This window comes from Gymnoscopelus microlampas, assembly GCF_963454915.1.
Source record: "Gymnoscopelus microlampas genome assembly, chromosome: 15".
Classification (NCBI taxonomy): Eukaryota; Metazoa; Chordata; class Actinopteri; order Myctophiformes; family Myctophidae; genus Gymnoscopelus; species Gymnoscopelus microlampas.
In genome coordinates this window covers 18,338,179-18,350,319 of record NC_139952.1, presented here as the reverse complement: position 1 = coordinate 18,350,319, position 12,141 = coordinate 18,338,179, and the positions used below count along the sequence as shown (strand labels likewise).

The 12,141-nt window shown below is 44.1% G+C and overlaps 2 protein-coding genes across 3 annotated transcripts; one reads left to right on the top strand and one right to left on the bottom strand.

The window, feature by feature from the left end:
* Positions 1 to 245: 245 nt before the first annotated feature.
* LOC311062150 (E3 ubiquitin-protein ligase RING2-A-like) lies at positions 246 to 6,613 on the top strand. Of its 2 annotated transcripts, none has more exons than XM_084080984.1 (7): positions 246 to 545; positions 1,638 to 1,740; positions 1,958 to 2,118; positions 2,779 to 2,994; positions 3,392 to 3,709; positions 4,649 to 4,904; positions 5,108 to 6,613. In XM_084080984.1, the coding sequence occupies exons 2-7, from the start codon at positions 1,663 to 1,665 to the stop codon at positions 5,285 to 5,287; spliced, it is 1,209 nt and encodes a 402-aa protein (XP_083937110.1). In that variant the 5' UTR covers positions 246 to 545; positions 1,638 to 1,662; the 3' UTR covers positions 5,288 to 6,613. The 2 variants fall into 2 exon arrangements, with proteins under 2 accessions (XP_083937110.1, XP_083937109.1); XM_084080983.1 differs by having other exon boundaries at positions 2,779 to 3,018.
* A 1,250-nt stretch (positions 6,614 to 7,863) lies between these two features.
* Positions 7,864 to 11,649, bottom strand: rps18 (ribosomal protein S18). Its single transcript, XM_084080777.1, has 6 exons — positions 11,599 to 11,649; positions 10,983 to 11,081; positions 10,564 to 10,650; positions 10,053 to 10,154; positions 8,874 to 8,965; positions 7,864 to 7,991 (listed from the first exon to the last, which is right to left on the bottom strand). The coding sequence occupies exons 1-6, from the start codon at positions 11,599 to 11,601 to the stop codon at positions 7,916 to 7,918; spliced, it is 459 nt and encodes a 152-aa protein (XP_083936903.1). The 5' UTR covers positions 11,602 to 11,649; the 3' UTR covers positions 7,864 to 7,915.
* Positions 11,650 to 12,141: the final 492 nt, after the last annotated feature.

Sequence of the window (12,141 nt, the reverse complement as noted above, 5' to 3'; positions counted from 1 at the left end):
GTGTATAAATCCACAGTTAGCGTTTTCCTAAATAATTACATTGTTGTGATTTTGTTTTAACTGCCAATTTGATTGAAAACGTTATTAACAAAATAAGCACAAATGGTACAGTTTTTCATACAAAAGGATGTTGAACCAAGAAAGCACTATGGCTTGTTTCCATTCGGTCCTGTAAATAAATAAATAAATAACGTTATCTACTCAAACAAAGCGCTAGTAGCCGCTGTCGCGTAGTATTTTGTGAGCCGACGATCGAGGGAGTTGTTCCGGGCGAGAAGATGGCTACAGTTTGCAAAAAATGTTGCGTTCTTGATTTGTCATGTCGAATAATTTCCTGACTGCTGCTGGGGGCAACGATGCGCGCAGCGCTATTACACCGCCGCGTCGGGTCGAATCGTGTCAGTCCGTGCATGTAGCTGTTGCAGGGATCCGTTTCCTCGGGATTTTGGGGTCATTCGGTCTCAAAACAGTTGGATCGTCGTTGGATTCTCCGCAGAGCAGCTGTCCGGTCCGCGGGCCACTGTCCTGCCCCGTCACATTTCGAGGTGAGTGACTGGATTTTGTCCCTTTTGTCGTCGTAGCGTATATAGGCTACTTACTCCGGACAGACCCGCCGGAGCTGTTCAGCAGTTGTGTAAAGTAACGAGGTACATTTACTCAAGTACTGTACTTAAGTACAGTTTTGAGGCTTTTGTTTTCTTTACTGGAGTATTTCCGTTTTTCAGTACTTTTACTTCTACTCCACTACATTTCAGAGACAAATATTGCACTTTTTACTCCACTATAATTATTTCAAAACTTAAGTTACTAATAGTTATTTTTTAGATTTGTATTATTATTATTACAAAATATATACATTAACCACTTCAGCCCTATATAGGCTACATTTCGGCCATTTGAAAATAGCCGATCAAGCTCACAATGCGTCGCATCGCATGTCTATGCATTGTGAGCTTGTAGATCTGCTATTTTTCGATATGTTTCTGCATAATGAGTACTTTTACTTTTGACACTTTAAGTCCATTTTGATGCCAATACTTCTGTACTTTTACTCAAGTCATTTTTTTTATTCCGGACTTTCACTTATAATAGAGTAGCCTATTGCAGTATTGATACTTTTACTTAAGTAAAAAATGTGAGTACTTTTTCCACCACTGATGTTCAGCATGGTCTCGGTACATCTGTCGTTTATGTGTCAGCGCAGCGGCCTCGGTAAGAAGGACGAGTGGGATATGATCTGTCAAGTGAAGCAACTTCGTAGTTTCAAAACAAAGTGTCTCCGTTCTGCTGATCTCTTTCGGCCTCTTTCTGTGACACACACAGATCCTGTCTAGTTCTATTTTCATTCGCTCTCCCGCTAGCATGGCTGTTAATTAATTACTTCCCAAATAGCCATAATTAGAACGCCCATTCTCCAATTCTCTCCCATTCTCTCTCTCTCTCTCTCTCTCTCTCTCTCTCTCTCTCTCTCTCTCTCTCTCTCTCTCTCCCTCTCTCTCTCTAACTCTCACTTTCACTCTCACGCACACTTTTGCTTGCTCTCCACTCAATTTAGCCATGTTTTTGTTCTGGCGTGGATATTATTACATGATGATGAATAGCCACTTTGTGTTCTCTCTCTCTCTCTCTCCGTCCAGTAAGGGTATTGTGGGGGCAGTAACCATGGCAATGCCTGTCAACATCCAGAGCCCAAATAAGAGCTGGGAGCTCAGCCTGTATGAGCTACATAGGAGTCCACAGGTAAGCATGTGTGATGTGGACCTGCAGGTGCACTTGAACTTGAGGGAACATTAGCCAAAAATAGCTGATCTACAAGCTCACAACGCTGTGTGTGTGTGTGTGTGTGTGTGTGTGTGTGTGTGTGTGTGTGTGTGTGTGTGTGTGTGTGTGTGTGTGTGTGTGTGTGTGTGTGTGTGTGTGTGTGTGTGTGTGTGTGTGTGTGTGTGTGTGTGTTCAGGAGGCCATCATGGACGGGACAGAAGTAGCGGTGTCTCCCAGGGCCCTGCACAGTGAGTTGATGTGTCCCATTTGTCTGGACATGCTGAAAAACACCATGACGACCAAGGAGTGTCTACACCGTTTCTGCTCTGACTGTATCGTCACCGCGCTGAGATCAGGGTGTGTAGACACACACACACACACACACACAGACACGCACAGAGTAAAATCGTCAGTGTTAATTTTAAAGGGTAAATGGTAGATTTATATAGTGTCTTTTATCCAAGCGCTTTACAATAACATGCATGTCATTCACACACCGATGGCGGAGGAAACCATACAAGAGACCAACCTGCTCATCGGGAGCAAGAGCAATTGGGGGTGAAGTGTCTTTCTCAAGGACACTTCAATACAAACACGGGGAGCCAGGGACCGAACCGGGAAACGTCCGTTTCCCAAGCGGCCGCTCTACCTCCTGAGCCGCTGCTGCCCAGAGACTCTGACAGAGTAAAAATGGGTTCGCTTGGCCTGGCCCGCTGGCGTAGCGGTCCAGGCACCTAGGCTCAGTGTAGCCTGACAGCGTGTCGTGGGTTCGAGTCCCGATCCCGATGGCCTTTGCTGCACGTCACTCCCCATCTCTCTCTCCCCATTTCCTGTCAGCCTACTGTCCTGCCAATATAGGCATAAAAGCACAAAAATAAATGGGTCAGTTTTTCAGATGCACACACACAGTCCCTGCGCTGCATTCACACACACCCACGTGTGACAGCCTGCGTTCACACTCCCTTCCCCCCTTCCTCTTCTTCTCCCTTTCCCTCTGTCCCTCCCCCTCCCCTCCAGGAACAAGGAGTGTCCAACGTGCAGGAAGAAGCTGGTATCGAGACGCTCGCTGCGGCGAGACTCCAACTTCGACGCGCTCATCTCCAAGATCTACCCGAGCCGCGACGAGTACGAGGCCCACCAGGACCGCGTGCTGGAGCGCCTCAACCAGCTGCACAACAAGGAGGCGCTCAGCACCAGCATCGAGGAGGGCCTGCGCCGACAGGCTCGCCACAGGTCTGAGAGACAGAGGAAGAAGGGGTGGGGATTTTTATTTTTTATTTTTAGGGGCAGTCCACCTCCCCATTAGTATTTTTAGACAGACTGTGTAGGAGAGGAATGACAGAGAAGGCTCTGGAGCTAAAGTAAAGGCATGTTCACAATCATGTAGTGTTCTTTTCCCAACTGCCACCACCTTTATTTTTTATAAAGAACACAATGGGATCTATCCACTAGGCACTAGAATCCCTATTCTGGGGGAAAGAGACACAGGAGAAAACGCTTTTTAGGGATTTAATCCTCTTGGACATTATTGTCAAAATTATTGGCTTTCACTGGTGGTGGCAGCTCCTAAAAATATTATTCCCCCCAACAGATCCGTGTGTATTCTACCCTCTATTATCTTTCACCCCAGGGTCCAGCGTGCTCGGAGGGCCGCTCATGAAAGCGACAACGCCACCTTCAGTGGGGGGGAGGACAACGGCGACGCCCGCTCCCATCTGTCCCATGACTCGGCCCCCCCGCGTCACTCGCGGAGCCACACCCCCTCGGATGTGGGTCCCGGTCCGGGTCCGAGCCGCAAGCGCCGACGCGTCTCAGAGGAGGGCTCTGAGGCTGGCAGCCCCGCCCCGCCACCGCGACGTCTCAAAGAGGGGCCGTCATCGGAGATAGAGATGGTGTTCAGGCCACACCCCCAGCTGGTTGACAGCGGGCGGGAATACAGTCAGACCAGGTGACGCTGAGAGGAACAGGTTTTGTCTGTCCTTAACTCTCTCTCTTTCATGAATTAGTCGTTATCCCTCACCCCACTCCCACCTCCAACCGTACTTCCATCTCTCTTTCTAAATCTGGTTCAGTCCTTCCTTCTCTGCGTCTCCCTCTTTCTTTCTCTTTGTTCCTTCCAGCTAGAGAGATGCTACTTCCATCTCTGTTTCTAAATCTGGTTCAGTCCTTCCTTCTCTGCGTCTTCCTCTTTCTTTCTCTTTTGTTCCCAGCCGTTCTCTTTACCCCTCCCCCCATTTCTCTCCCTCCCTCCATCCTTCATCCTCTCGCTCTCTCTCTCCCATAGGCAGGAATTTTCCCTGACATGGCATGATCTGAGCACATAAACGCATAGTAAATATTACATTATCCCTCTGCATGTCTCTGACTGAATGCATGTGAAACTCCCTTACTGACCATCTTGGCATAGCAGATTACAGCTTACATTGTGTTCATACTTCATTGTACAGTCAGAGCGGGTAACGCTGGATGGGGGAAAAAAACATTTCTGTGGCTATAGTGAATGTATCCCCCTCACAAAGCTTGTATTGATACGTTTGATTGAATTCAGAGCAATCCTAGCCACTTGAGCCCTAGTGCCCTGATTCTGGGGCGTACATTCGGCCAAAATAGCCGATCTACATTCTCGCAACGCAATGCGTTTTGAGCTTGTACATTGGCTATTTTCAGCAAACACATTCAATATAGAGGGAACATTCTAGCGCAGCTATTATAGAGCTCTGTTAGTATAGAGACTTGAGGGACTCTTGTCAACTAGCTAGGTATATAATGTCTTACGTGGCTAACCGGTGTCTTGAATGCTAAATTTGCTCTGTTGTCGTGGCTCCAAATAAGTGTGTGTGTGTGTGTGTGTGTGTGTGTGTGTGTGTGTGTCAACATGTGTTCTCAGATATGTAAAGACCACAGCCAACGCCACCGTGGACCACCTGTCCAAATACCTGGCCCTCCGCATTGCTCTAGAGGAGAGACAGACAGATGGGGAGACAGATGCAGGGGTGGAGAGAGGTGCAGAGGGAAGAAAAAATGGAGGGGAGGCGAGAGGAGCAGAAGGTGGCGGACGAGATGGAGGAGCAGAGGGGTCCAGTCTGAAGACTGTCAGTGAGAAACAGTACACAATTTACATCATGACGACAGGACAGTTCTCTGTGAGTACGACACAATACGAATAGAATGATACAATTGATTTATGTACCTTTCCAACATGAAATGCTGTATACTGTGAGTCAAAGTGCTTTTTATGAGTGATATGAAATAAATTGTATTCCACAGAGTAATGGCTGTGAATAGTACAATACAGTACAATGCAGTGTGCTGAATATTGATTCCTCCCTTTGCCTCTCGTTTCCAGACGTTGAATGGTTCTCTGACACTGGAGCTGGTCAATGAGAAATACTGGAAGGTCAGGAAACCACTGGAGCTGTACTACGCCCCCACCAAGGATCAGCAAACACCACCCCAACCACCACCACCACCACAACAACCATCACAGCAGCCGCAACAGAAGTCCCCCGAACCAAAAGAGGGATAAGACAGACAGGAAGAGACAGAGAGACACACACACTGCGATGGTGGGTGGGCCGGTGTTGGGTGGGTTCAGAAGTATTATCTTTTTCTCCTCCAAACACACTCTGCTTTCCTCTGAACAATAAGCAACTGTGTATTCTGTTTCCGCATTAGCATTAAGCTGAACAGGGTTTTTTGTTTTATGGCCTTGACTGGTGGCATTGGGAACAAACAAAAATTGGACTAGCATAAGTTTAATAAAGGCAGGGAACTGTTCAGTGACAGCCAGGGCTGGAAATGACTGCCAGCCAAGTATTATTGTACTCCACCAGCCACTTTGACAGGTACAATAATTAACCAGCTATCATTTGAATGTATTGGTTTAGTCATTTTACTACTACAATCAACCACTTGACCAGGTAACCATTTGTATTTGACTGGTAAGTTAGTTTACTATGGCAACAATTTTGGCTGGTAACCAAACATCATTTGAAAATTCATTCTGGTAAAACTGAGGATGGTGGAGAAAGAAAAGTTATTTTCCTGCCTTCGTCACTGAAGAATGCAGTAATAATTGTCCATCGTGTTTTCTCATGACATGAACAATTTGAGTGTTTTTTTGTGTTACATTTTAATACATTACTATATATACTGATTTATAAAAAATATACAAACACCACTCTGTAACTGCATAGCCACCTGCTGCAGTTTTCACCAATCACAGATTGCTTTACTGAAATGTAACTTTGCACAAGGCTCTAAACTTGTTAACCGCTTATTTTTTATTACATTGGATATATAATGGTTTGTGTGAATACCTCAGGACAGACTTCACATATTCTGCAGGTTATAAGAATGAAAATATCACCCTTGTTTGTCAACCAGTCATGTTGCAGACTCAAGAGGATTTTCTAAAAATAAAGGTTGTGAAAACGTGGATGCAAGAATACATTGCCCTATGAGGTGGTTCCTCACTGATTTTGCACTGAAGATATTCTTTGTCTCAAACTATCAAGACCCACTGGTTGAGATACTCTTCTGTCACCATATGTGATTTTCAGCAATTTGATATGAAACAAATCAATGACTAAAATTATTTTATTTTATATATGTATATATATATAATTTCTACGTAGGGATATGTGTACCTGAAGCACTTCGCTGTTTATGAAGATGTCTACTTAGTTTGTTGAGGCAATTTTATATAACTATAAAAGAAATGGAGAATTATGTAAAAAAGAAAATTGCCAACAAGTTTTAGGCATTTACTGTCAGCTCGACCAGTTATATTTTCTGTACTTCTGCTGATGTTTCTATTTCACTTAAATTCAATAACACTTTACTAATGGCACACAGCTGTAAAGGATTGTGAGTTTCTTTAGTAGATCAAGAGGGGGGAAAGGCTACAATAGTTTTGGTTGCCTCTTCCAACAAACCAATCTCAACATTGTGACAGGTCTCATTTTCACACTTATTCCACAGGTAACCTGATTTCTGCCCTCATCTGATATGTTCTGCAGGCTTATATTGGGTTTACATACATTAAAAAGATGCAATATTTTGCTTCAAATTTGCACTGATATGTGAATATTTATCCGTTGGTGGTAGAAACCAATCAGCACATTAAATTGGACTAAACGCTCTCAAGCATTGTGTCATCTCTTTGAAATATTTAGCGGACTGAGCCTCTCCTACACCATTCAAGCTGCTGTGGCTAGATCTGATGGGATATACCAAAACGTATAGGCTTACTTTTAGATTACATTAGATCATTTTAGTTTTCCCTGATAAACTTATGGTTTAAGACGTCAGAACGACCATGGTCAGGAACCAATTAAGGGAAATTCCACTCCGGGTATTTGTAGAATTTTGCTGAACTGCAGACTAAAATGTCTATCAGTAGAGCTACTAGTCTGGGAGGGTTAGCGTCGGAGCTTGGACAGCAGGGGCGCGGCCACTGCGTTGTGATTCAAATCAACAGCCAATGAAGAAAAGGGGGCGGGATCCACATGCAGTGGGTGATGCATCTAAATAGGATCGACGGGAAGCAATTTCCCCTTGAGAAATTTCGGCCGCCATTGTTGTGTACTGCTGTTTGCCTCTCGTCGGACTTTTTAGACGAGTTGCACAGCTCTCAGACCGGTAAGAGGCGTGTCCGCTCAGATTCAGAGCGTGACGTACATCCCGCCCACAAATACCAGGGCTGTGGCCCAGAAGTTCCTCGCCAGAGCTGGCGAAAACTTCTGGGAACTCAGATTATAGAGCTACTAACCTACTGTACATGTTCCAGCTTAATGCATTACTAAAAGCGAGTAAAACAAAAAGGTCAGTTGTCCACTGTCCAGTCAATACAAGTGAACATACATGTTAAAGTAGTTATTCAAATTCCAAATTGAACAAGGGTTGAAGTATACTGTAGGTCATTAAGACCTTTAAGGAAATTGCTACTCCCGCTGCCACCATTTCTGTCACTTCAGTCAGTCACATGGACGAATCAGTTATGCATCTGGGAAATGGTTTTAAATGTTGCATGGCAATGGAATTTCCCTTTTAAACACCATATTATTCAGATATGGAATGAAAAAAAAGCAGACATGCATGTTGTTGTGGACTGTGGTGATTTATTGACACAAAAAGAGAGCAAGGAGAGGTTTTACTTCTTCTTGGACACACCGACTGTGCGACCACGACGGCCGGTTGTCTTGGTATGCTGACCACGCACACGCAGACTAGAAGAGATGGAGAGAGAGTGGAAAAGAGAATAGGCAGTTGAAAAACATCAGTCGTGTTAATGAAAATAAACATGAGTTGACCTTTACATATAGCAATTAAGTAGAGTAGTTGAGTTATGACATTTCAATCAAACTCAATCATGGATAAATCAGTTGTTTCGCGATTAGGCACCATGTTAACTGACAACTTACATTGCTGCTGGTTAACCATTACAATTAAGTGCCAACTTATATTACAGAATTACACGTCTATGGTCTCAGAGCTTTACGTTTTTTCCTTTGACCTATTTATTCAGGTAAAATCCTGTTGATACAAGATCTCTAATGAGTGAGCCCTAAACAGCTTAGCAGCAGTGCAAAAAGTTGTAACATACAACTAAAATACATATGTTCCTCCCTTGTATTCATGAAATCAATTTGGATCTAAAGTTGATCAGAGCTTTGACAATCATTTCATGTCAATATTTGACATGAACAGTGCTTTTCTTTAAGACTATGAATACAACCCCAAATATCAGTCATTAGCGTCCCCCTCACCATTAAAGAGACCAATGTCACCCTTATAATTTGTTTTGTTTTTCTGTACACCATAATCCGCAGTTAAACCTTAAGTGTGCAACTGTATTCATCCTCAACTGCACTCCATGGGAAGCACATGGACACAGAAACACAAAACAAGCCTCACATTTCCAAAGAATAGGAAAGATGTATGTAAAACGAAAACGTAGCAGAAGTCTCCCCTGCCATTTATCCCCAGGATGCTTTTAAGCTAAAAAGCTATAGGCATGCAGGGGGTGAAAGTCTGCTGCTTTCAGGATCACATGCTTGTAATATGGTACTAGTGGACAGCTGTAGAATAAAAGCCATAGGACTTCTTACCCCCAGAAGTGCCTGAGACCACGGTGAGCCCTGATCTTCTTCAGCCTCTCCAGATCTTCTCTCAGCTTGTTGTCCAGACCGTTGGCAAGGACCTAAAACCAGAAGACAACACCAGTTGACATACAATGCTTCATCTATTCAACAGTAACGGTCATGAAAAACGAAACCCTTTGGATCCCCCATATAGCTCAAACGGCATGACAATACGTCTAGAGATGAGGATCCCAATTATTTACCATTGCAGCCATACAAAAAGACAAGCCTTTATAATACTGCAAGGCATTCTTGACTGCAAAGACATTCCCAACAGTGGCACTTATATTAACACATCGGGTGCCAAACACGGTCTGAACCGTGTGTTTACATAGTAGCGCTTCCGCCGCTTCGGTGCCGAACACGGTCTGAACCGTGAGTTTAGTCTTTTTTTTTTTTTCGTTTTTCTCCGCGCGGGCGGGGCTAGAGCAGCTCTGGGAGCACCCATTGTAATCCTGCGAAGGAAGTGCCAGATCGCTCACCGGAAACATTTTTTTTTCTTCCCCATCCGCTTCCTGTCTATTTCCTACTTTGAAACGCCTATATCTCCGAATCTGTTTCCTGTGGGGAAAACCGGTCATGCGCGATGCGCGATCCCCCCCCGTTGTAACTCGCCAGGGAAATGTTATGGTTCCAGGCTGTAGCCAGACTCATGGTACAACATGAATCGATGCTTTTTTTTGCGTGGATTTGCTTGTAACGCACGCGGAAGCTTTAAACAGCAAAGCGCAGTCAATGGGGAGAATGCTGGCACCCACGGTAAGTTGTTATGAAAAAATGCTGGCACCCGATGTGTTAAAATCCTGTATAGAGCGTGCCAACGCGTCGTCGCCACGGGGGGCGTTGGCATTGGGCAATGTTAAGTCAACCTGGTTTTTACCCCTCAAAAATGTCCGCTGCTACCAAAAGACACTTGTTGACGCCCCTTTCAGGAATTTTGGCACGCTCTATAATGAATGCAGAACTATCGTCGCTGTCGGGTGGAAATAGTAAACGCAAACATTTACTGAAAGGTTCTGGTCTCTCAAACACGGATTAACAGAATCACAGGCAATGCCACAAATGTGCAATTATAACTGATGCGTTGTTGCTAGTAAGGTCAGGTGATCATTCTTAGGTTATAGATGACTACAAAGAATACTGTACCTGGCTGTATTTGCCATCCTTAACGTCCTTCTGCCTGTTGAGGAACCAGTCAGGGATTTTGTACTGGCGAGGATTCTGCATGATAGTCACCACCCTCTCAACCTAAGGTTGAGCAAACGCACAGACAAAGAAAAATCTGAAAATTAGTGTCATGCATTAACCAGTAACCACTTAAGCCCTATACTTTAGTTGGGCTCCCCCAGGGCTCTACACTTGGTCAACTCTTTTACCCCCTTAAACACAAAAATAGCCGATCAACAAGCTCACTACACGTCGTATCACAACATGTTGTGAGCTTGCAGATACGTCTGTTTGCGTCAGAATAGGATTCATATGGTTAATAGCCACAAGCCCAATACAAGGACAAAACCAAAAGAACTATTATGCAAGAACTCAAGTACAGAGCGCCAAATGTGTGAATGCAGATCAGGGGGAACAGGGTGCTGTATAATAACTCAAAGAAATATGTCTTTGTCAACACTACACAGCCCGAGCACAGGTCCATGCTCACCTCCTCCTCCGTCAACTCTCCAGCCCTCTTGGTGAGGTCGATGTCGGCCTTTCTCAGGACGACATGGGCGTAACGTCTGCCAACACCCTGAGGAGAGGAGACACAAGACGCAGGGTTACAGAGTACAGTATAATGCCAATAGTCAACAAGCACTACTGCTTCAGACAGACAGACATGCAGACACTTCTGCATCTGTTACATACAAGGGTGAATTTTATACACATACGATCAAATACAGACATGATCAAAGAGTTGTGTAATACACAGAAGTTCCAGCAATACACCATTTGCAGGGTGTCTGTCAAACCAAAGACAACCACTAACCTGCAAAGTTGCACCAACAGAGCAATGAGCAATAACTAACTACCTTTCAAGACAAATCTATTTTGAATAGTTTCTTCTAAGAGGAATGAGCTCACCTTAATGGCAGTGATGGCGAAGGCTATCTTCCTCCTACCATCGATGTTCGTGTTCAAAACACGAAGAATGTGCTGGAACTTCTCAGGGATGACAAGAGACTGGAAAAAAATGACATGTCTACTTAAGCTTACATCTATGCATTCAGTCAGCACTGCAAAGCCTCACAACCATAAGCAAACACAGTAGAGTTAGCACCGGCGGCTAGTAAGCTAGCTTTTCAGTTGTAACATAGGTGGACACTGACTGGACAGCATTAACGGCGACACAAACAGACTTTCCTACGAGAATATGATAAACATACGCACAAATAGGCACGTTTGCGACAAAAAAAGAACTTGCGTTCATTCAATGATCAATAGTTCAGTAAAGTTGGCTACTGTTATCATCCCAGTGCATGTCGGTGTGTCACCGCGGGCTAATGCCCACTTTAAGCATGATAGAAAATCGCTTTATAAAAGCGATTGTGAAATGGATATCACACAAATTTAGTCTTCGTGTCATCCATACACCTCAGTCAGACAGTATTACGCCAATAAGTATGACATACGAGTACATTAGAGACAGGATGAGGGTGGATTTGTGAACGATTCCAGAAAGTCTCAATTTTGTTCTCACCATCTTGGAAGCAGGTTCCGTGCGAAGAGGAAGTCGTGGAGATCTCGCGATGATTTTGGGTCCTGTTTGAGACTTCAGAACGGAAGTGTGTCCGTCACACTTAACTCGTCCCACTAAAACATTGTCAAAGATTAAAACAAATATTAATATTTACTTGGATTTACACAAAATATATATTTTTTTCTATTTTAGATATGTCATGCAAGTATTTAATGTATATTTTAAAAACGTGTGTGCATTTCCTGTCCTGTTAATTCAACACGGAACATTTATTATCCCATTGCCTGGCCCAGGGGAACGATGGGCAGGATTCTGTGTTGCCATGTCCGCTTATTATAAGCGACTTTGGGCTTATTTTTCTGTAAAGTTGCTTGTAAATATTGGTGGTTGCGCGGGTTGTGTTTTTTTGGGGCGTGTTTCTAAAATATTGTTTACACCATTGGCTCTGAAACAGTTTCATGTCAAGCACCCCCAGATTAATACACGTTTGTAGACCCCAACCTTCAGAACATATTTCGTGCCAGAGACCCCCATACAAGATTT